Raw genomic sequence first — 22768 nt, forward strand, 5'->3', positions numbered from 1 at the left:
TAAAAAGAGGTAACTTAAGTTACTGTAGTAACAGAATCTATTAAGCTAACCTGGTCGGTAGCAGGTTTATCACAATGAACTTCAAGGTTCTCTCTGTCTCCGCCTCCTTTCAACCACACACACAACATTTGATTTCCTCCTTCAGTCAGTCAGATTTTTGGCGTAACATCGTTCGTCTTAGTGTTAGTCTCAGTGTTTGCTTAACCCGCTTTGTGAAATGGACCCCAGTAGACAAAAAACAAAATTGTTTTGATAGTAGACAGTAGGGGTGTTAAAAAAAATCGATTCGGCGATATATCGCGATACTACATCGCGCGATTCTCGAATCGATTCAATTAAAAAAAAATCTTTTTTTTTTTTTTTTTTTTTTTTTTTTTTTTTTAAGAGCTCAGAATTGTTCATTCGGTAGTCTTACCGATTCAACGTCTTATCATCATTGCCTTTTTTTTTTTTTTTTTTTTTTTTTGTGTGTGTGTGTGTGTGTGAATCGATTTTTAAACTTCCATTTTTAATGGAAAAATATTCAACAAAACGTCTGACTTCGGGTTAGGATTTGCACTTTGAGCATGGAAGAATGTTATATGAACGGAACATTAAGCCTTAATATTTTATTTTAATGCTGTTCAAACATGAAACAGATTACAACCTCTATAAGACTGAAATTTCAGATAAATAAATAATACATTTTCATATAAATCTTACATCCTACAAGCTTACTGATTAGTATTTTCTAAATTTGAATGAAAAAAAATCGCAACAATCGACTTATAAATTCGTATCGGGATTAATCGGTATCGAATCGAATCGTGACCTGTGAATCGTGATACGAATCGAATCGTCAGGTACTAGGCAATTCACACCCCTAGTAGACAGACACAAAAGACATCAAACTGAGTGAGATGGTGATGTGTTCAACTACAGTTTGGTCTTCCAGTACTGAATTGAGTTCAAGGATGTATATAATGATGTGAATGTCAGCTGAGGCACTGGAACATAAAGGCTGTCAGAAGCTAAGAATCAGGAGAAAAGCTGCAACATACCCTCTTGGGAGGCAACACTTCAGGCGTTTGGGAGATTCCAGGAAATCTCAGCTTTTTCCTCTCTACTGTACGAGATGTCTTTTGTGTGAAAAATGCTGCTGATCCATTCTCTTCACTCGTCTCCAAGTCAGGTCTGAGGACGACTGACATTCATCACAAAATTTTGAGATGCTTCTCTTATTTTATCTTCACATTTGCAGCAATCAATTTGGTTAGAATGTTTTATTTATGAAAATAAATCAGGATTGTAGATGTGGTGTGTCTCGAGATCTGACAAGGCCTAGCACACAGCTCTGCACGTAGCCGATAATACAGTATTATTAATCCACCATTACAACTTTAGCAGAATAAGCCCGAATGTGGAATGTGTCTTGATCAGAGCTGCAAGAAAAGGCCAAAGCTCCGCTCACAATTTAATGTATACTTGTAGATGGGGGTCAGCCAGTAATCAATTGTTCGTTAAAGTACAATTCATTACAGATACTATATTTCTGCAGTGCACACGGGAAAAGCCTTGAACTCAGTGAGTTTTATCTAGGCCAACATTACGCGTAGCAAATGATTAACTGCTATGACTCATGCTTCAGAAAAGCTTGTACAATTTGTGCCTATGCAGTTAAATGCCAAAGAGAGGAGGAAAAAATGGCCACATTTCATTTAATGACTGAATTACTGTACTGTTACTACCCTGATCTTTTTTTCCCCCAGCCTGCATATGCCATTGAACAGATAACAGATGATCAGAGAAGGTAAAAATGTCAACAGTAGGGCTATTATCTCATCTTTATCCTGCAGTTTCCTTTTCACTGATTATTGTCGATTGGACTGATAGCTATGAAGGCAGATCAATCCGCTCTTGCACCAGCGCCTTGCCAAGGCAGCGGAGTCGATACGCGATGACTCTGTATGTAGTGAGCATATCGGAGTGAGACATCTGCAGAATGACACATCTTTACCTGCTTGAAGGTCTCTCTCTCTGTCTCTATAAACTCATTGATGTAACCCTTGACCTATGACCACAAAGTCCTCTGAAAATCCTAACCTTGAAATTATAAGAGGCGACATGACTCAATGTCTGACAAAGGACGTGTAACGCAAGCTAAATTTATGACTTTTAGAGCTAGTCACGGGAAAGAGCTTTAAGAAAGGACAATGCATCTTCATAGAACACTTCAAGCTTCGGTAAGGAAGAAGAAAATGAATATACAGCAATTAAATATACATTTACATAAAACAAATCAGCAGCATACTGATATAAACACTATTCATACAAATAAGAAATAATGCTATAGCTAAAAAGAAAAAACCTCGTGATAGAGAAAAACAGATCAGATGTAGATTTCTGTTAGGCTAGCTCAACAAAAAATGTGTCACCCAGTGGAGTAAACACATTTTTATTTAAATAATTTTATATAAAAAATAACTGATTTTCAGTCGAAATGTGTCAGCGAATAACGGAAGTTCTCCCCCCAAATTGCACAAATAAGTGAATTTTGAAGCAGCAAATTGTGATGGAATTTAGGTGGGAAACACTATAACAGGATCATAATGTAGGAGTGCAAAGCTGTTGTTGCCACAGTGAGTCAGTCCGTGTGTTGTATCGTGCATAGTTGTGCACTTTTTTTTTTTTTTTTTTAAGGATACGGCCCTCATTTAATATATTGTTTTTCACCTTACCAGGAGTGGGAGACCTAACAGTGGCTAGTAAACAGCTCCCCCTTTTGGGATAAAATCATCTTCAGTCACGGCATGTCTACCGTGACTGAGGACTGTGAAAAAATTAAATGATAAATATATATATATATATATATATATATATATATATATATATATATATATATATATATATATATATATATATATATATATATATATATATATATATATATATATAGTATTGGACAATATGGTATGCACAACCCAATCACTTAAACATTAGACAGCAAAACATTTTAGTCATCGTATTTCCTTGTTTAAATGGGCTTTCACTTGTATAGCACTTTTCCACCTACAAAGCACTTCACACTGACTCATCATTCACCGCAGAATGAGGAGCAACTGGGGATTCAGTATCTTGCTCAAGGACACTTCAACATGGTCACAAGGCCTGGTGATTAAACGTACAACCTCTGGGTTGGGAGACAGCAACTCTACCACTGAGCAATGCCGAACACAGTACTCTCAAAATAAAAGTGGGTACAATTTCACAATGTAACAAAATATATTGAAATATATTGAATTTACGACTGTAAAATGTAACTTGTTGGGGAAGAATGGCAATTAGAAGATTGCTGATTACCCTGAAGTTCTTTCAAACATTTGGTTCATTTACGCATTTATAGTCATGATCAAACACACAAATGATAAGTAAACATGATATGGCATGTTTACCCGTGACCCCCATCTAGAGTGTAGCTTGCTAAGAGATGTAAATGATCGTTGGCCAAATATAGTGGCAATCATTATTGGAGAGAGTAAAGCTTTTTTATTTTTTATTTTTTATTTTTTATATTTTTTTTAAATCAGTCAGATAATCATTATGCCCCAGGATAAAAATACTTTCAATATAATACAATGATTAAATTCTTTGCTGCAGCAAACAGAAACCACCTGCTCATCTCTATGATGCAGCTGACAACATACCAAGATGACCATGCTGCTTGTATGGTCACATACAAACTTCTTGGAACTGCAATTTATTTTTCATATGGAGCCATACTGTCATAATGATGTGTGACGTATACAATAGCCATATACAGACAGGCCATTATGACAACTGACACAATGACATTCTGCAAGCACCCTGTATAAAGATAATAATGTTCAAAGTTCATTGATGCTGACAAAGATTATTATACATTATTTAAAATAATTCATTATTATGTATTTAGTTTGCATTAATAATTTTGTAAAGGTAGATTTGGTTTGATTCATTTTTATAGCAGATTTTTCTCTTAAATTGGAGCTCATATTCAATTGTGCAAGTCATCATAATGTTATGGTAGGTCAAATACAAATATTTGTCAGGTTTCGGTTTCAGACCATCACATTGGAAAATTCAGTCAGTACAGAAGGTTGACAAAAGAAATGGCCTACCAATGGTGTAGCCTCTCTTCAGTTCGCCACACCGTGGACTGCGGCGCTGGGAGTTAGTGGTGTTGTTTTCCTGTACCGCGAGGACTGTGGTTGTCTTGGCAACGGGTGATGCAGCTTTGTTGAGTGGCGAGGCTGGCATCAGAGTCGGGGAGAAGCCTTGGCTGGCGATGTCCACCGACTGAGACTTCTTTTTCAGTCTGTATGGAGACAGTGAACAAACAATGTTGTTTGCATCGCTTTAGGGTATTGCGAATACTCAGTGAATTGGGAAATCGCCTTTGAGAAACCCTGGCTACGCCAAGGGAAACCACTCCAAGCAGAAATTAGATCATGTATGCCATTTTTTTCAGTGTCACAGAAATCTATAAAAAGAATCAATATGCTAATTGTTGAGGTGGAATTTATTAACCACACTGCACAGCACAGAGTCTCAAGAGGAACACAGCAGGACACCACAAAGACAACAAAGTTTCAGAATCTAAAACAAACAAACATTGAATGGCCAAAAATTGTTGTCACAGTATTTCATTATTTAACATAAGCAATACCCTGAATACAAAACGGCATTTTATAATGTCACATTTCAACTATAAAATTTGGAACTGTAATACTAGAAAGAATCCAGCCATCCAGCCATTTTCCAAACCGCTTATTGGCTATTACAAAAACATGCACTGTGCACTGTTGGTTTAACTTGAAAGTAAGATGAAAACTGGCTACATTTACATGGGAAGAGGCACAATGGACTAGTTAACTTTACCTTATTTGCTGTATGAATAATTTGGTCCTGAAATTGTCTGTTCAACCAGTCAGTCAGTCTATTGAGTATGTACTTGATACAGTATGCATACTTTGCTCACATGCTAAACTATAATGCTAACATCGCTAGTGTAACGTAAACAAGCATTGGAATAATTTTTTTTGCTGCACAGGAACACTCCACTTCAAACAAATATTTGAACACTAGTTGTAATAGACTATTTTACTAAACAAAACAATTAACATATACATCTTCAAAAGGCACTCAGGCAGTACAATTGGTTAGAGCACTTTTTCAGAGTTCACCACACTAACAAAGCAATCTCAAAGCACCCCTTACACACAGTCAATGTTCTTGTGCATCCACAAAAAGGTTACGCTGGCATGAGGCCTTTAACCTAGCGGTTGCAGTGCTATTGTAACAAAATGTTCTGCCAATTACCCAGCTAGAGGAATTTAAGTCACTGTGTAAGTGGGGAAAGTCAGTTTGGTCAAGCATATTGTTTGAAATCTGAAGTCTCACTTCTGCTATTGTCTTTTAGGGATGGTTATATGTTTTCATATATGGGGGAGTTCATCAGCTGGGGTTTATACTAGGCTACTATTGTACTGCAAATACTCATCAAACAAAGACTCGAAGAGGACTGCAGTGGAAGAACTTTACTGGCAGAAACTCATCCGGCTGAACGGACGAATGGACGTTCTAAATTAGGCCCTGTCCTCCAAACATGCTGTAATAAGGGAACTAATAAAATAGATTACAATATAATACTCCAAAAATCCAAAGTAAAACAAAAATCTGAGCAACAATGTGAACAAGCTGAAATACACTATCTATAGTCTGATAAAGTCCTGAAACAGCTATACAAGATTCCCAACACTCACTCTTGCAACTGCACACTTTCAATCATTCCAGCAAAACTGCTGAAGCAAACACAATCTTTTTGGCCATTTCACCCAAATGCTCATCTCCTGATGGACCAGCAAAAGAGTGCACATGGCATAGTGTCTAACTGTATTATGAAAATGCATAATCTCTATGGAAATGCTGTCCATCACGGGGTCTTATGTTCTTTGGAAATGAAACTCAATGGTCCAGTGGAGCCAAATTAGGCAGACAGAAGAAAATAAGGTCTGCCTCACAGACCTGAAGCGGGCTGGCATGGAAACGTGTATGGCAATAGTTAGCAATCTAATGACCATTAAATTAAAGTGTTAAGCTGTCAGTCAATAAAGCCCATCCTGATAGTGTATCAACGCCTCTGTCATTACTGTCATTAAAGGAGTTTGCCAACTTTGGCTTGAGTTTGAGATCTCTTCCTAGCGAGCTGGTTAAAGGCAACAAGTAAGGATCAATTTCCAGCGCCGACAGTTGAAAAACCAAATGGGATTCAACCTTTCCTCAGGATATGGCAAGGAATCCTGGTTAAAGTAGGCTATTTTAAATTAAACAACAAACAATAATTTTTACGGTGGTTGAAGCGGCTGTGCCAAGCGTACTCTCTGTTTCAATAGAATGTTTTCAAATAATTCAATATGAGACTTTGGAAATCCTGCGATTGGCTGGCAACCAGTCCAGGGTGTCCCCCGCCTACTGCCCAGAGCCAGCTGAGATAGGCGCCAGCACCCCCCGCAACCCTTGTGAGGAATAAGCGATCAAGAAAATGGATGGATGGATGGATGGACTTTGGAAATCACTTTGGGCACCGAATAGCATATATAATGTGCTATATACTATATCCATTTGCCAATTAGATGAAATTGTGGCTTTTTTTTTTTTTTTTTTTTTTTTTTTAGTAAAGGATAATGCCCCATTCAAGTCCATTCGGAAGTCATTTGTTAATATCAGCACAAATAGTGAGTCTGAATTTAGGGTACGAGTCTGAGCTCTCGCAGCCTGCCTGAATGATTATTTTGCCAAAGATGTGTTTGTTTAGATGGCGCATAATAAGGATGGGGAAGGAGTGAAAAGTAGTGACCTGCAGCTGCTGTTTTAGCCTGTGGAGGATAAGAAAGAGCGGTAGTGCCAAGCTGTATGAAGTCTATCTCCACTCCCTTTGGAGTTGGTACTAATTACTGTCTCATAAGTAGAGCGGAAGCTCTTATTCTATAGCTTGTCTTCTCTGTTCATTGAGGTACAAGGCCAACTGGTATCAAAACTGGTGTGTGTGCGCGCGTGTGCGTGTGTGTGTATTATGTGTGCAATCTTCAGAGACAAAATTAGAAGGTTGAGAAAGAATTAACATGGTGACTGGTGATGAAAACTGGAGGAACATTTCAGTGTGTGTAGGGATGGTCATGTCCTCAGTTCACTTCCAACAGAGCACAATCCTACAGACCTGCTTCTTCGTTTATATGATGTCTTCTTATAAAGACCACTATTGTTTTACAGTTCAAGTTTCGGAGTTAAGCTAACATTAAATGAACCTTCCAACTGTTTTGTTTGTTTGTTTGTTTTTTTGGCCAGTGGGGGATTCACAGTGTAGGACAATGACCCTCTTCTAAGACAACATGAAGGCAGCTGGTAATGCCTCAACCAGTGTGCGGGTGATAATTGAATGTGGTAGATGGACCCAAAGGCGAAGAAACAAGGCAGGGAAACAGACCGGAAGGGCAACACGAGGAACTTTATTTACAGCAAAGATGGTGACAGACAGGATGTGAGCACTGGTTGCCATGACTGGACTGAATGTGAACAGACTGGGCATGACGTGGACAAACTTGGCAGGACGTGGACAGACTTTGCAGGACAGACTTTGCAGGACGTGGACAGACTTGGCAGGACAAACTTGGCAGGACATGGACAGACTTGGCTTGAGAGAGAGACACTTGGCTTGGATGTGAGAGAGAGAGAGAGAGAGAGAGAGAGAGAGAGAGAGAGAGAGAGAGAGAGAGAGAGAGAGAGAGAGAGAGAGAGAGAGAGAGAGAGAGAGAGAGAGAGAGAGAGAGACTTGGCTTTGGACGTGAGAGGGAGAAAGACACTTGGCTTTGGACGTGAGAGAGAGACACTGGGCTTGGAAGTGACACACGAGACCAGACATAGAGAAACTTGACTAGACGTAGACACTATCAACACAGCTTAGCACACCTCAACTGGACAAGACAAGACAATGCTACCGCGACACTTGAACAAACACCACTGACTAAATACAACTAACGAGACACTAACAAGACACACCTGGGAAACACAGCAGGCAGAGGGCACTAATTAGCAACACATACGGGGAGGCGAGACACACACAGGTGGACGAGGTTAACTATGACGAGACTAGGGGAGACAAAACGGGACAAAAGACAACATAAACACCCAAAACTAAACCATGACCCAACCCTCCAAAACCGAAACATGACATTTTGTACATCACAAAAAAAATTACCTTTTTTTTTATAGACTACAACCACCACCTTCTCAAGCCTACCCTAAAGAGGACAGTTTTGATAAGACTGTTTTGGTCACTTTCGTTCCAAATTAGTTGATGGGCTGTTTGAAAGCTTGCAGTTCTGCTTCATAATATCTAAAGCACTGCTGACTGTATCTCCTCAATGGCTGCTGATTGGTCTAGACATCTTCAAAGGCTAGAATCATAAGCACTGAGTTTAAGCTTGGTAAAATGGATTTTGCTGATTATACTGTAAACCCCTGCCTCAGAGCATTAAATGTTCACATAACCCTTATGGAACATCTCCAGATGAGTTAATTCAAACTATCTCCACTGTTCCATCTAATTCAACGAAAACAACTCTGACAGTATGGCGTGGTCATATTAAACACAATCAAAATCATCCAAATATTCTAGGCAGCTGTTTACCCAAAATGAAAATGCATTGCATTGGTCTAGACTAGCGCAAATAGGACAGGTTGTTTGCTTCACTCTGTGTCGTTGAGGGAGGGAATGCAGCCAACTCCCAGGAAATCAAAGTGGCTCCCCTCATTAATCCATTTAAATCTGGTGCAGATAAGAGGCTTGTCTACATAGCAGAAAGACTCATTGAAGCAACAAAACCCTGTTCATGACTTTTGTAAGACATAAAATAGTTGGTCGGGCGTTTGATATCCATTGTCAGTTGGGAAAGGGCAAAATCGGGACAAAAACAGTGCAACTAGCATTTTGTGTCGTCCATTTTGAATGAATTTTGAATGTGATTCACATATATCATCATGAACACCCATCAAGAACCCACTGAGAAAATGAGTGCATATTAAAAACGGCTTTTGCCTTTTACACCAGTGAGAAACCGTGGCTCGATTGGCTTAGTGCAAATGTGTCCGCCCCCCCCAATCTCAGTAAATAAACGAGCTTCGTCACAATCTATGATTGCACCAATCTCTCCTGCAAGCAATGTGAGATGCACATCAACAGACACCAACTCTGGCTGATTGCTATCAACAGATAAAAGGAAAGAAGAGAAAATGATGGAAAACGGGCGTAGAAAAAAAAAAAAAAAAAAAAAAAAAAAAAGAGCAATGATGACGAGACGTTGAATCGGTAAGACTACCGAATGAACAATTCTGAGCTCTTCAAAAAAAAAAAAAAAAGGAAAACGGGCGTAGGCATTTTGTTTTCTACTCCGCTTTTGTGATGTGACCTGGCCCAGGAGGCTGTGGTGCAGCTCTGCCAAACTGGAATCGCTCAGATTATCAGACTCCACAGGGATCCACGTGGTTTGGCAAACGATGCATAAACAAAAGGAAATTTGAGGCTAAGTCAAAACACACTTATCACACTGCTACTAAGAGGGATTAGGCCCAGAAAAAAAAGAGGCTGCCTTCGCAATGCCGTCTTTTCATCCGCTTTGCTTTGCTCCCCATACCTTGCAGTGGCAGTCACAAAATTTTACAGGGGGAGGGGCCTTAAATACTGCCTCAGATAGTACCGTTCTATATGAAGCCTGTAGGTGACAGAATACCTTTCTTCATCGTCAGTGTTAGCCTTAGCAATTAGAAATAAACACTATGGTTAAGTAGGAACAGAAGCACTGGGTTGTACCTCTGTCTCCCATGGGATCAGGAAGTCAGGCAAGCCCAGCTCGTGAGATAATGTTATAAACAGGGCCAACCCCTTCTTCCCTGGAAGAGCTGCATATTCCAAACAAGACTTGTTCCTATGCAATGGCATTATTATTTAGTGTCATGACAGGGTTCTCAAAACAGCTCAATTTGTGTGTGTAGTTGAAGCTACAGTATATGAATATATCTTATGTGCCAGGGATGAGCAACTGGCGGCCGCATGCCTACCCTGCGACCACATTGTCAGTGGCCCCTTGATTAATGGCCAAAAAAAAAAAAAAAAAAAAACCTTTCTCGGTAACTCCAAAAATTCTCCATTAAAAAAACAAAAAAAAAAAAACTAAAAAATGAGTTAACATTTTTATTAAAAAATAAAATAAAACAAAATGGAGGAGAAATGTGAATTAAAAATTCTGAAAACAACAACAACAACAACAACAAAAAACAAAGCACCGCAAATAATAAAACATATTGGGGAAAAAATAATAAAACATTTATAAAATAAATAAATAAATAAATAAAATAATATGCAATTTGTGGTTGCCAAACTTGTGTCAAATGTACGGTAGTTTTAAATTATAATGGTGTAGATGCGCTTACATTGGGCTTGCCCTATACTACAACATGAGTAAGCCTAAAGGCCTCAGTATACTTCTGCGAGAGGCTCGCGCGGAGGCGTTACGGTGTAGCTCCGCTCGTGTGTTTGCCTTCCGACTTGTGCGCAATACACATCACAATACACATCGGTGTCTACTGGAGTTTCACACCAAGTCCCGCTGTCGCTATGGCTGGGACGCCACAGAGTGGCGATTCCTCTGCATTTTATGACGGATTCAGGAAGTTCAATTTAATTCAGAAACACGAAACAAAGCCGAGGGGAGAGTAAGTTCATCACCGTGGCAATTAATTATTGCCAATTTGCACCGGTGTCGGCCGTAAACTCGCCAAAACACAACAGCCATGCGCTTAGCGAACACAGGTTTTTTTGTTGTTTTTTTAAGTTATTGTTGTTTTCCAACTCTCGTCCCAGGCACATATCCACATGCACAGCCTTGGTCTCCGAGCAGGAAGTCGATTTGCGCCGCCAGTTGCCTTCACGGAAACTATCTGGGCGGGGGGCGCGGAGAGAGAAAAAAAAAAGAAGAAAAAACGCCATCGAACGGACCAATCAGAAGCGAGCTACGCCCGGCCATCTACGGCGTTCAAGGATTGGCGACGTGTGCACCGCAGCCAGCCACGAGCGACGCGGCACTTAAAATTCATGAACGCCGTGGATCATGTGATCTACGGCGGTCATCAACGCGAGAGCAAACGTGTAGGCATAAATTAGGCTTAATACTGTTTTGTGCATTTGGGATATGTAGGACAAACAAAGTACCTCAATAATATTAAAAATTTGAGTATTGATTTTTGTGAAAAAAATTGAAAAAAAGGGTTAATGTGAGTTTGCTGTTCAGCAGTTATGTCAACCTGGAATGACAAATATATTCTGATAAATAAAATATATTAAGAACACATATATTTTGTCCATATTTAAAAAGGCATTTTTGTCATACATTGAGTTAGGAAGTGTATGGTCCTATATGGCCCCCGAGTAGCACTGATGAAAAATTGGGACAGCCTTCCAACACTCAGGTTGCCCATCCCTTTTATATGTCCAGTCACAACTTCAATGATTTCCAGTAGCTAGTAGTGCAAGTTAGTAGCTTGGATAACACGCAACAGCATTTTACAATTGACTTAGCGTAGGTGAGTCATGTTCTAGGTATTCAAGGACACATTAATTGATTTATGTCCAGAACTGATAAACTGGCTAAAACTACAGTCTTCAAATTGAAATACAAATATTGTAGGCTGTATGGTATGTACTGCTATTTCTGACACATTTATAATACTTATTACATAAGCATTACTCAACACTTTTAGACGATTTATGGCCATCTCAGCCACAGCAGTAGTAATCGTAAAAGTGGTTATTCAGTTGGGTCTTAATTTTTTTTATTTTTTTTTTTAAAGGCAATTCAATACACAAGGTCAACTACCACAATGTCACTGTACTTAAATGTTAAAATGTAGCCAAATATAATGCTGCTGTAATTATATGTATGAAGTACTTCATTAGAAGAAGAACATGAGTGAATAATCTCTGCTAATAATCTCATCAACATCCATCTATGCCATAATTATCAAACCAGTTGCTGTATTTGAAATGGATTGAAGGGATTTAAATGCAATCAATTGGAACACTGTGACTATCTTAAGCTTAATGAGAATGTGCAAGTCATGGTTGAGGCAGTCAGACTAAAGCTCAGTTCCTGCTTCTGACACCCAGAGAGCGGGGGCAACAACAACCTGTGGCCATGCATGTTAATGAGGCCTTCTATTGCATCCGGGAGCATAATGAAATACGGCTGAACCTCGACACTCTCTGCTCTGCTGTCGGACACCTCCGCATAATGATGTATAGAGAACCACGCCACATTACACTCATCTGCCCTTGCTAAATGCCACAGCGGCAATTCGCTGTTGAAGGGTGATTGGGCAGTTTTGACCAATGAGGCTTTTAACCTCCATGTCAATGTAACAAGAGCTAAAGGCTGGCGACAACACTGACACAAGGCTGAATGAAAGGGAGCACAAGCTACATGGATGGGTGTGTTAAGTCAATGAGTTGGCTCCATCCATGAATTTCTCTCCCAACCCAGATAACGTTTCGGCAAAGACATCTTTTATGAAATAATTTACATACAGTGGTGCCTTGAGATATGACCCACCGTTTGACCGATTTTTTTGCTTGGACTAGCGAGCAAAGACGTAAGATACGAGGGCTGTATGGTTCCAGTTACTGAGAATTCTTTATAAGCAGATGTTTTGAAAATAGTGAACGATTCTTCAAAAAAAGAGACAATACTATGTTTATTGCTAATTCCGGTTGAAATTTATTGTCAAACCAAAGATAAAACAAAGAGAAATTAACCTTGTGTTTTTACAACAACAGGGATATGCAACTTGTGGCTCTTAAAGAGATAATTTAGGTTTTTTGACATGAATCTCTATTTCACCCTCACTTCCAGTGTGTGCGATCAGCACTGACTTACCCCTGACAGCGTTCTGTGACACGAGTTCTGGTCCGGTGTTGGACGAGAGGAAAATAGTCCGGCAAGTTGGCTGGGGCCACCTAAATAAAGCGTTCTTCTTCTAAAAATGATTTGTGTTCGAAATAGGGATACATTTGCATCACAAAACTCCCTCCTGACAAAAAAAAGTCAGACTCCATTACCGCCGGGCACTATTTTTCTGTTCGTTCGTATCACTGCGCGGCGCCCCGCATACAGCTGATAGACGTGCACTAATCTGCAAGTTGTTTGTCTTTTCGAAGGCGGAAGTCAATGGTGCTCACATGATTAATGTTAATATAAGATTAGTTTTTTGTGTGCCGGTTTTCTACTTTCTACTACTCATTCCTTCATTCATTTTCATTTATTCATTTATTCCGGGTAGATTTTGATAATACTGTTTTTTTAGTGATTACGTTGTAGTGGTACATTCACCACACCTCAGTGAAGGTAGTGTGGGTTGCAGCTCTTGGAGACACTCTACAGGATAAGTGGTACAAAAAAATAAATTTTCTTTCAAATTGTATGTTTGCAAGGTTAATTAATTGCAAAATAATGAGTTGCTCTTGTGTTTTTGATAACATGAGAAATTCTCGAGAAACACTGTAGATATTGAAGTTCCATGTTTATAGCGGCTTTCTGGCATAAAAAAAAAAAAAGAAAAAATATTTTTGAGAAAGCAAATTATGCTTATTCAATTGCTTTTTGGGGGGCTTTTTCCTTTTGTAATCATGCTATTTTAATTTCAAATGTTATTTATTTTGTTTTTTTTCTTAACTCATTTGCTGGTTATAATGATGATGTAGATCTTCTAATGAAATGTTTTAGCATCTCTTTACTGGTGCTTTTATTTTATCTTTTATTATACAGAAAAATCTCTTTTTTTTTCCGTTTGTTATCATGCTTTACAGTAATTCAACACAACATTTACACCAAAACATTACCAGATGAAGACACTAGAAAACATTATGTCTCACCACTCCAACAGTCCTTGAGATGAGTAATGTCTTATTATTTTTCTATCACTTAGCAGTATCTGCCAACAAGAGTGCCAAACTGCTCTATTAAAACAAGGTCTATAAATCAACCAAGGCCGCCAAAGGAAAAGGCTGCTATTCATTTTCTAAAATGTATCGACGCAACATTAAAATTCCCATTGGACAGCGCTTTTCACATGACTCACAGAGGAATTATCTTCAGTGACAAAAAGGCATGGAGGGGGTAGAAATGGTGGGGGAACCTCATTATGTGTCTGGCTGTGACTCCAGGGCATGTTTTTTTCCTCTCTCACTTTCTGGTGTCTGTGTATCACTTGGATAACGAAATAAAGACATGCATCAGAAAGAGAAAAACAGTCAAATGTGTTCTTTATGTGTTGATGTTGGCAACAAACACCCTGTTAGAGTCAGGGCTCAATCACACACAGCCTCCAGCGGTTGATTCACTGAGTATACCCATGGGGACCTTGGGACCGTTACTGCAGTCTGCTACTGTCCTACTTCGCCTTTTCGCTCCCCTCCTCGTTGCTAGCCTCTCATTGGCTACATGCCAGTGACAGCCAGCAAAATGATTGGCCAGCGTAAGTAGAGGAAACGACGTCATGACGGTGTGGCTTGTGGTAGTGCAGGAATCAGAGATGCATTGTTTTAATTGACAATTTTCAGCAGTCTGTGCAGTACATCATAAGTTCATTGTGGCTCAGAGAGAAAAAAGGGTAGCAAAGCTGGGAAATTATGCTTCACACTTTGTCATAATGCATTTAAGATTTTGGAAAGAACAATATGCGTGAGATTAAAAAAAAAAAACACTTACATAAGTGCTATGCTGGCATTTAATTGGAATTAGGAGATAAGCGAACATTTGGGATAAAGTGAGTCGAATGAATTATAGACATAAATGAATTAGCTGAACCGAAAAGTTGAGTAGAAAACAATTATCAAAACAGAACCACACAAACTTTAACACATTTTTTTTCTTGCTTTTGGATGAAGGGTCATGCTAATTGTTTGAACTGAACCATTTTAATACGGCAAATCTGCTGTGAAGAAACTAAAGCCACATTTCTATAAAGTCTGTAAGTTAATTTCAGTTCACAATGGTACAGTTTGAAAGTAAACACTAATGAAGCTTGTGCCTCCACTGCAGAGCACGCAGGTGGGATGCATTAGCCACATCAACTATGTGAAAAATGTAGCTGTATGGGCAGATGTCTGCAGCCCTACTCATCCCCACAACCACCCAAAAAAATCAATAATAGAAATAAAAGGGGCTGTTTAAAAAGTTATTTACATTTTTAAAAATCTTTTAACACCTAACAAAACCATACTGCTTGATGTAAACTATGATTAAGATGTGTCCAAAGTGTTATCCATTCAACATTAGAAGTGATTATTTTAATTTTCTTTCAGAAAAAAATGATTGTCACATCAGTATATTCCATCCACAGAAAGTGAAACGTTGTAGCTATTACAGTTCCATTCTTCTGTGAAGACTTACTGACTGAGATTTTTTTTGTCGTGCCATTTTGCCATTCATTTCGAAGAGTATTTGTGAGGTCACTGATGCAGGAGGAGATGGCCTGGCTCACAATATTCATTTGAGTCGGACCCAAAAAGGTGTTACATGGGATTGAGGCCAGTTAAAATCTTCCACAAAAAATGTATTCAAGCATGCTGTTATGGATCCACCTTTAACTCATTCACTCCCAAAGACTTATTTATACGTTTTTTAGGTTTTTGCTTGCTAGAGTTTTTGTATGAAGGCTTTGATGCAGTTTCTGACCTGAAGTGGAAGCTTAAAGCGATGGTAGTTATTACAAAAAAAAAAAGAAAAAAAAAGTGTGCTTCATCTGTTTCATTAATGAAAAAAAAAAAACAACTTAAAACGTGTAAATACGTCTTTGGGAGTGAATGAGTTAAAGACTCGGGCACAATCATGCTGGGGTGTTATATCTTGCTATGCTGAATAATTAAATTCACTGGCACTTCAGTAAATCGTCAATTCCAGTTGATGACGATGCCCACCCAAGGCTCACAAAAATACACGGGATGAGAGGGACCGTATGTACTCATCCCGATCAACGGACGTAAACGTGCTTCAGTCTGTGCTCAGTCCATGTATTTATGCAAGGCGTGGGCATTTTCATAGACGGGAATTTCCAATTAATAGAAGTGGCCACCTCTGGATACAACTAGGTATGGGAGAGGTGTCGGTATTGGGCCTATACCCAGCCTTATATCAAGCTATCTGAACTCATGACGCTCTTGTGGCCATTTTATAATCAGAATCTAGAAATTATTAGTTACAGTAGACAAATAAAATTTTGGTATTTATACCATGCAATTTTAAAGAAAAATGGTATATTGTAATATATAGATCTATCTTTAAAATTATCTGTCATTGTTTTTTGGGAGGACATTTTACGTATCAAAAGGACTAGTGCTATTGGTACTTTGTACTGGTACAGGTATCAGTTTTGAAAAAAAAAAAAGTGGTATCGAACATCCCTACATACAGTTAGTGAATACCGGTAAATTATATTGTACATGTGATGTCAAAATCAATTTAGAAATTACGTGCCGTAAATTTTTGAAGGTGATGGACGGAAAGACAGACAGACAGACAGACAGACAGATAGATAGATAGATAGATAGATAGATAGATAGATAGATAGATAGATAGATAGATAGATAGATAGATAGATAGATAGATAGATAGATAGATAGATGGATGGATGGATGGATGGATGGGTCTTTGATAAGCCCATAATAGATTTCTAACTCACCTTTCATGTGTTGTATTTATTTTTTTGCTGCCATACTTGTATTTTTTTTAGATTGTGTAAGGAAACAAACAAACAAGCAGATGTAAAATATGCTGTGATCATCTAAGCAAAAAAAGAAAGAAAAAAAGACAAATGCTGCTTAAATAATTACCACACAGACATTTATGCCTTTTATCAGAAACAATAAAAATGGAAAATAACATGACATTGAAAATGAAGTGTGCACAACAGCTCCTTGTTCCTCAGAAACAGCAGACTCGACTCAACTCATAAAACCAATACCTCTTTGCAAGACCAGCAGCCATGACACATGCCCACGTTCGGACTGGCTCAGTGGCCATGCAATGATTTGTGGCGCAAAGTCTCCCATGTCACATCCACCAGGCTGCACAAGTATTCAGCTACGTCTGTTGTCTGTGCTGAACATGACGGACAATGAGATGGACCAGCTGGCTAACTTCATTGGACATGACATAAGAGTCTGTGAATTCTGTCAGCAGAATAAAAGACTATCAAACTGAAATACCTCAAGATGGTGGGCCACTCATTTTATTACATTTTACAATTTATTCTTTGTTTGGTCACATTAATAAGTTGTACTTTTAATTGCTCCCCCAGAAAAGGTTACTGAAACCAGTGATGAATAATGAGGGACTAGCGTGGATGATGCCGTGGGGTCAAGGAATGCTGAACCTGTGTCTGGTTACCCACTTTAATTTGCACAAAAAAACAAACGTGCCAGAGCCATCTATCAAGCTAAACAACTCCTTATTACGGTCACAGGTGAGATAGAGCCTATTGCAGCATACTTTGGGTGAGAGGTGGGGTCCTGTCTGGACTGGTTGCCGGTCAATTGCAATGAACATAATAGAAAAATAAACATCCATTCACACTCATATTCAGAACTAAGAACAACATAGTCTTCAATGAACCTAAGAGGGATGTTTTAAGACTGTGAAAGGAAGCTAGTGTACCCTTGAAAACCCTCGCAAGCACAAAGAGAATATGCAAATTTCACACCAGAAGAATAGAGCCCAGATTCAAACCCCCTAAATGCATGTGTTGTGCTAACCACGTCACTTGTCACATATCCTTTAAAGACTAGTTTAAAAATTACTGTTACTGTTCAAGGTTCATGTAAAACTAAATTTTATGAGGCTAGGTCAGGGGTTTGCAACCTATGACTCTGGGACATGTGGCTCTTTAGACCTTCTACTGTGGCTCCCTGTGGATCTCTAAAAAAATAAAATAAATAATAATAGAATTATTTTTTTTTAATTACTATTTTTTAATTAAAAAAAATAATAGTAGAATTTTTTTTACATGTTTATTTGTATGTTTTTTTAGATACAATATTCTTTAAAATAATGGATGCTTTATATAAGAAATTAATAATTAAAAATTCCCAAAAAATGTCAGTGTCCAAATGTATTAGTTGTCAGAAAAAGATGAAAATTTTTAAAAATTACTTAAAATTGTCCAAAAAGTGATCATAAAATGTCTAAGAAGGAAGAGGAAAAGCAGAAAATTACCATAAAATGTCCATGAAATTTCCCAAAATGTCAGAGAATTGAATAAAAAAAAAGCCAGAAGATAAAATGTTCAAAAAGTAATCTAAAATGTTCAAAAACAAAAGGGCAACAAATTACCCAAATTTTTTTTTAGCAGAAAGTCAGAAAATGTAAAAAATAGAAAAAAAGGCAGAAAAGACAAAATGCCAAAAATATCAGAAAATTGCTAGCAAAAAAGGTAGAAATTTTTTTTCCCAAAATAGCGATTAAATGTCCAAAAACAGGAAGAAGAGAGGCACAAAATGACCATAATATGTTTAAAAAATGGCCCTGCCAAAAAAAAAGACAGAAATTGGACAGAAATGCAGAATAATTGAGTATTGGACGATCATCACACAATTCATCCAATCTTAGAACGGAGGATTAAATGATGACTCCTCAATACAATACACACATTCCAACTGCCAGCCTCAGTTAGAACTGGCATATTAGTGAGGTGGGAACATTGCCGATTTAATCCTGAATGCTGAATTTCCATGAATGTTCACATTTTCTCAGCCAATTTGCTCACTTGCACATCTGGCATTTTGCAAAGATGGCACTAACTGGCTGGAGGCACCAACATCTGCCACCACTGGTGTCATTGGCACAAGCTGAACAGGTCATAAATCTACACCGCCTGCTTTAGGTCAACTGGAAGTTAACATGTGTAGTCATGCAATTATTTGCAGTTTCCGTGATGAATGTAATCGTGCCAGTGACTTGCAATGATGACAAAATGTTTCCCAAGCATCACTGTCTGTCCAATTTCAAAATTCAACTCCTCCTTCCTACTTCTGCTCCTCCACCATGTCTTTCTCCCTCCTGTCTGCCATCACTTGGCAGCCTTTTTGGCTCAGGCTGGTGACCCCATGCCCCTCTGCAGCCGGCACATTTGGCAGCAGTTGGTATATTCTGTTACTTGCTGAAATACACTTTCTATATTAGCTTACTCTTGTGACCCAGTTGTTGAAATCTTGATGAAATCGCTGACAGAAAATGTGGGCTTTTCCTTTCTGCGAAATGAAGAGGCAGTTACAAAGGAAGAAAAAAAAAAGAGAAGCTATTAGCCAACATTACATGAAAGGAGCTTTTGGCACTTGAAAATATTTCAAATCTAGAATTAAAATGAAAAAAAAAAAGCCTCGATTATAGTTTGTGGTAAGGCTGACATGAACACAACAAAACTGTTCCAAAGGTGAACTGAAATAGGTGAATATTTTACATTTCAAATGGGAATAATGCATTTTTTTATGTCTCATTTGAAACAAATTGTGATTTTATGGTTAAATATTAAAGACTTATAAGGAAAAATACATTTTTTGGAATGAGAAAAATAGTACCTGAATGGGGTGAATTTACAATGAAGTCAGATCAATATGAATTAGTCAAAAAATGTGGAGCCCTAAATAATAATAATGATAACTAGACTAAGTGCAAGTTCTGGAGAAATTGCGTGGAAATGCTGAAAGCTGAATGCTAATAGCTAAATGCTAAGATTTGAATGCATGTGAAATGCTTATGAAGTAAATTGGGAGATAAATTATGAAATTATAACCTCCTGGTTACTGGACAATGTGCTTTACCAACTGTGCCACCGAGCAGTATCAGACACCTGGTAATGATGATAAGTTATATGTATGGAAGTGGGCGTGGAAAGTGATATTTAGAAAAAGTTCAATGTCTGTCCCATTGAAAATGAATGGGGAAAAGTTGATTTTGAATAGGCGTCACGGTAGTCGAGTGGTTAGCACGTCCGCTTCCCAGTTCTGAGGTCTCCGGTTCGAGTCCAGGCTCGGACCTTCCTGGGTGGAGTTTGCATGTTCTCCCCGTGCCCGCGTGGGTCTTCTCCGGGTACTCCGGTCTCCTCCCACATTCCAAAGACATGCATGGCAGGTTAATTGGGCGCTCCGAATTGTCCCTAGGTGTGCGTGTGAGTGTGGATGGTTGTTCGTCTCTGTGTGCCCTGCGATTGGTTGGCAACCAGTCCAGGGTGTCCCCCGCCTACTGCCCAGAGCCAGCTGAGATAGGCGCCAGCAGCCCCCGCGACCCTTGTGAGGAATAAGCGGTCAAGAAAATGGATGGATGGATGGATGGATGATTTTGAATATTAAATTGTGCAAATACTGTAAGTTATGTGGAATCAGACGATATATACCCCGGGAGGTGTGAATTTTTTAAGCGAGTTGAAATTTTAAAATGGAAATTGGAAGTATTATGTGGGAGTTGTTATGTGGCAAAAAAGTGTGTAGAATAAAAATCACAACAAAATATGTGGGAATGCTTCAGCATTCCCACAATAATAACAGTACTTTGTCTTTTATTTTGAGAACAATGTGGTAGGGATGAGTTGAACAGTTTAAAGCTGGAATTATTTGAATCCAACAAAACCTGTGGAAATGAGAGGACACTACCGGTAAAAGAAATATTAATTTGGGGCTCTTATTTTGAAATTTGAGGGGGGAAAAAATGTGGAAGTGATGAGCTGACCAGCGCTTGAGTTCCTTTTTACATTCTATTGACTTGGGGGCACTTCCGGGTCACATATTAATTTGTGATGATGAATGTATAAATGGAGATTTTTTTGTTTTAGGGGTGGGGGGAACAGTACATTTGGATAAATTTTTGTGATGGCAAAAATTGTAGCACGAAAGGACTGAATTTTTGGATTATGTTGAAGTTGGAATGGTGAGAATCAGTCAAGAAATGGGGAAGGAGAAACACGTCAAAAAATTGTGTCGAATAAGTGAATATGCTGAGTCGAGTAGAGTCTGTGCCGTGCAGTGTAAAAGCATCAATATCAAACCTAAAGTTTGTGTGTGTTGTATGTGTGAACTGAGCTACCAGTGAGGTGAGACATGAAGTAGCGGGACAGAGAAAGATGTGTTTTCTTCTTCCCACTGGAGATGAACAAGACAAAAGGTGTTAAGATGTTGGGAAAAAGAGGAGTTCCACAATGGAGAGTGACAGTTGAGATGGGCATTGAAAATAAAGATAAAGCCTTCAGCACTTCCAAGGGAAAGGTTTCATCCCATCAAAAAGACTAGCACAGTAATCACACATCTCAAATCATTAGAAAATACAAAAGAGAGAAGTACATGTAGTGGCGCTAGTTCACACCATACATTACGTTATACAGGATTAAAATAATAATGGGAAAAAAAATCACGCGACATACATGATGTTTTGTTGATCTGAAAATGTTCGAGCCCTGTGTCAATTTAAAACAGAACAACTTGAGTGTGAAAATACCTTAAAATGAATTTGTAATACATTCACACACTGGATTTACTGCACGTGGCACAAATATGCCGTGTTAAATGCTGGAGAGATCAATGTAACAGTAAATCAAGGGCAAAATTTTAATCAATGCATGCTGAGGGCGCAGCTGATAAAAAGGTTGATGGATGGTGCTGCTTTTGCTTAAATCCGGACTACATGAAGCCTCATTATCATGGATGCTTCCTTTTTCATTTCAGAGAAGATGCCATTAATGACTCTATTAGAAGCAAAGATGTTAATGGATGATTGGACGATTTGATTATTATTATTATTTTTCACTAAATTGGCTCAGCGAACATATTAAAGTCTCATAGTCAAGCAAGCAAATGCTTAACTACACGTGCGCTGTGGTGTGCAGTGCAAAGGACTGAACTTGACAGTCAAATGTGACATAAAATGTTTTGACAGTTGCATGTGGTCTCAGCTGCATGGCTGTGATAATCCTGCTCCAGGCAATGTTATTTGCATATAATTTAAGGATATTATTCCTTGTTTTTTTTTTTCTTGCCAGCAAGGTGCGCTCTGTTTGTTAGCTTGATGCAAGAGGCAATAGTGCCTTTATAAGTTTTGATATTTCCTTTTCGATTACATCAAACTATGTCTAAATGCAATAGAACTGATCTTGAATAAGAACATCTTTTTTTTTTTCTTTTTTTTCTTTTTTCTTTTTTGAAGAGCTCAGAATTGTTCATTCGGTAGTCTTACCGATTCAACGTCTTGTCATCATTGCTCTCTTTTTTTTTTTTTTTTTTTTTTTTTTTGTGTATGTGTGCGTGCGTTTGCGTGCGTGCGTTTGCGTGCGTGCGTGCGTGCGTGCGTTTGCGTGCGTTTGCGTGCGTGCAAATACGTATAAATTTATACTCATTCATTCACCTAAAACCTTATAAATATCCCATTACCCTTCGCCTTAACCAGGTACTTCAGAATCTTGCCAGAGTCGTGAGATTTAAATGGTCAGGAGACCAGAGAAAAGGTCAGAAAAAAAAGAAATAAAGAGAAAAGAAAGGTAAATCAAAGTGACATCCAGCACCGACCAAACACTTCCTGCCTTCCCCATGATTACAAAATCAAAGTCTTACGCCAACCCCGGAAGCCTCTAAATTCCAGCAAATTTAGCGAGATCTCAAGAGCCC

At 38.5% G+C, this 22768-nt stretch overlaps 1 protein-coding gene across 7 annotated transcripts in view; it reads right to left on the reverse strand.

Annotated features, from left to right (window-relative positions):
• Nucleotides 1-22768, reverse strand: part of oxr1a (oxidation resistance 1a) — a 168111-nt gene that overhangs the window by 76107 nt on the left and 69236 nt on the right. For all 7 annotated transcript variants that reach the window (XM_077526092.1, XM_077526091.1, XM_077526096.1 and 4 more), the window contains one exon: nt 4137-4333. In XM_077526092.1, the coding sequence (XP_077382218.1) occupies nt 4137-4333 (197 nt within the window). The remainder of the gene's footprint in view (nt 1-4136; nt 4334-22768) is intronic.

Source organism: Festucalex cinctus, chromosome 7 (genome assembly GCF_051991245.1).
Source record: "Festucalex cinctus isolate MCC-2025b chromosome 7, RoL_Fcin_1.0, whole genome shotgun sequence".
Taxonomy (NCBI): Eukaryota; Metazoa; Chordata; class Actinopteri; order Syngnathiformes; family Syngnathidae; genus Festucalex; species Festucalex cinctus.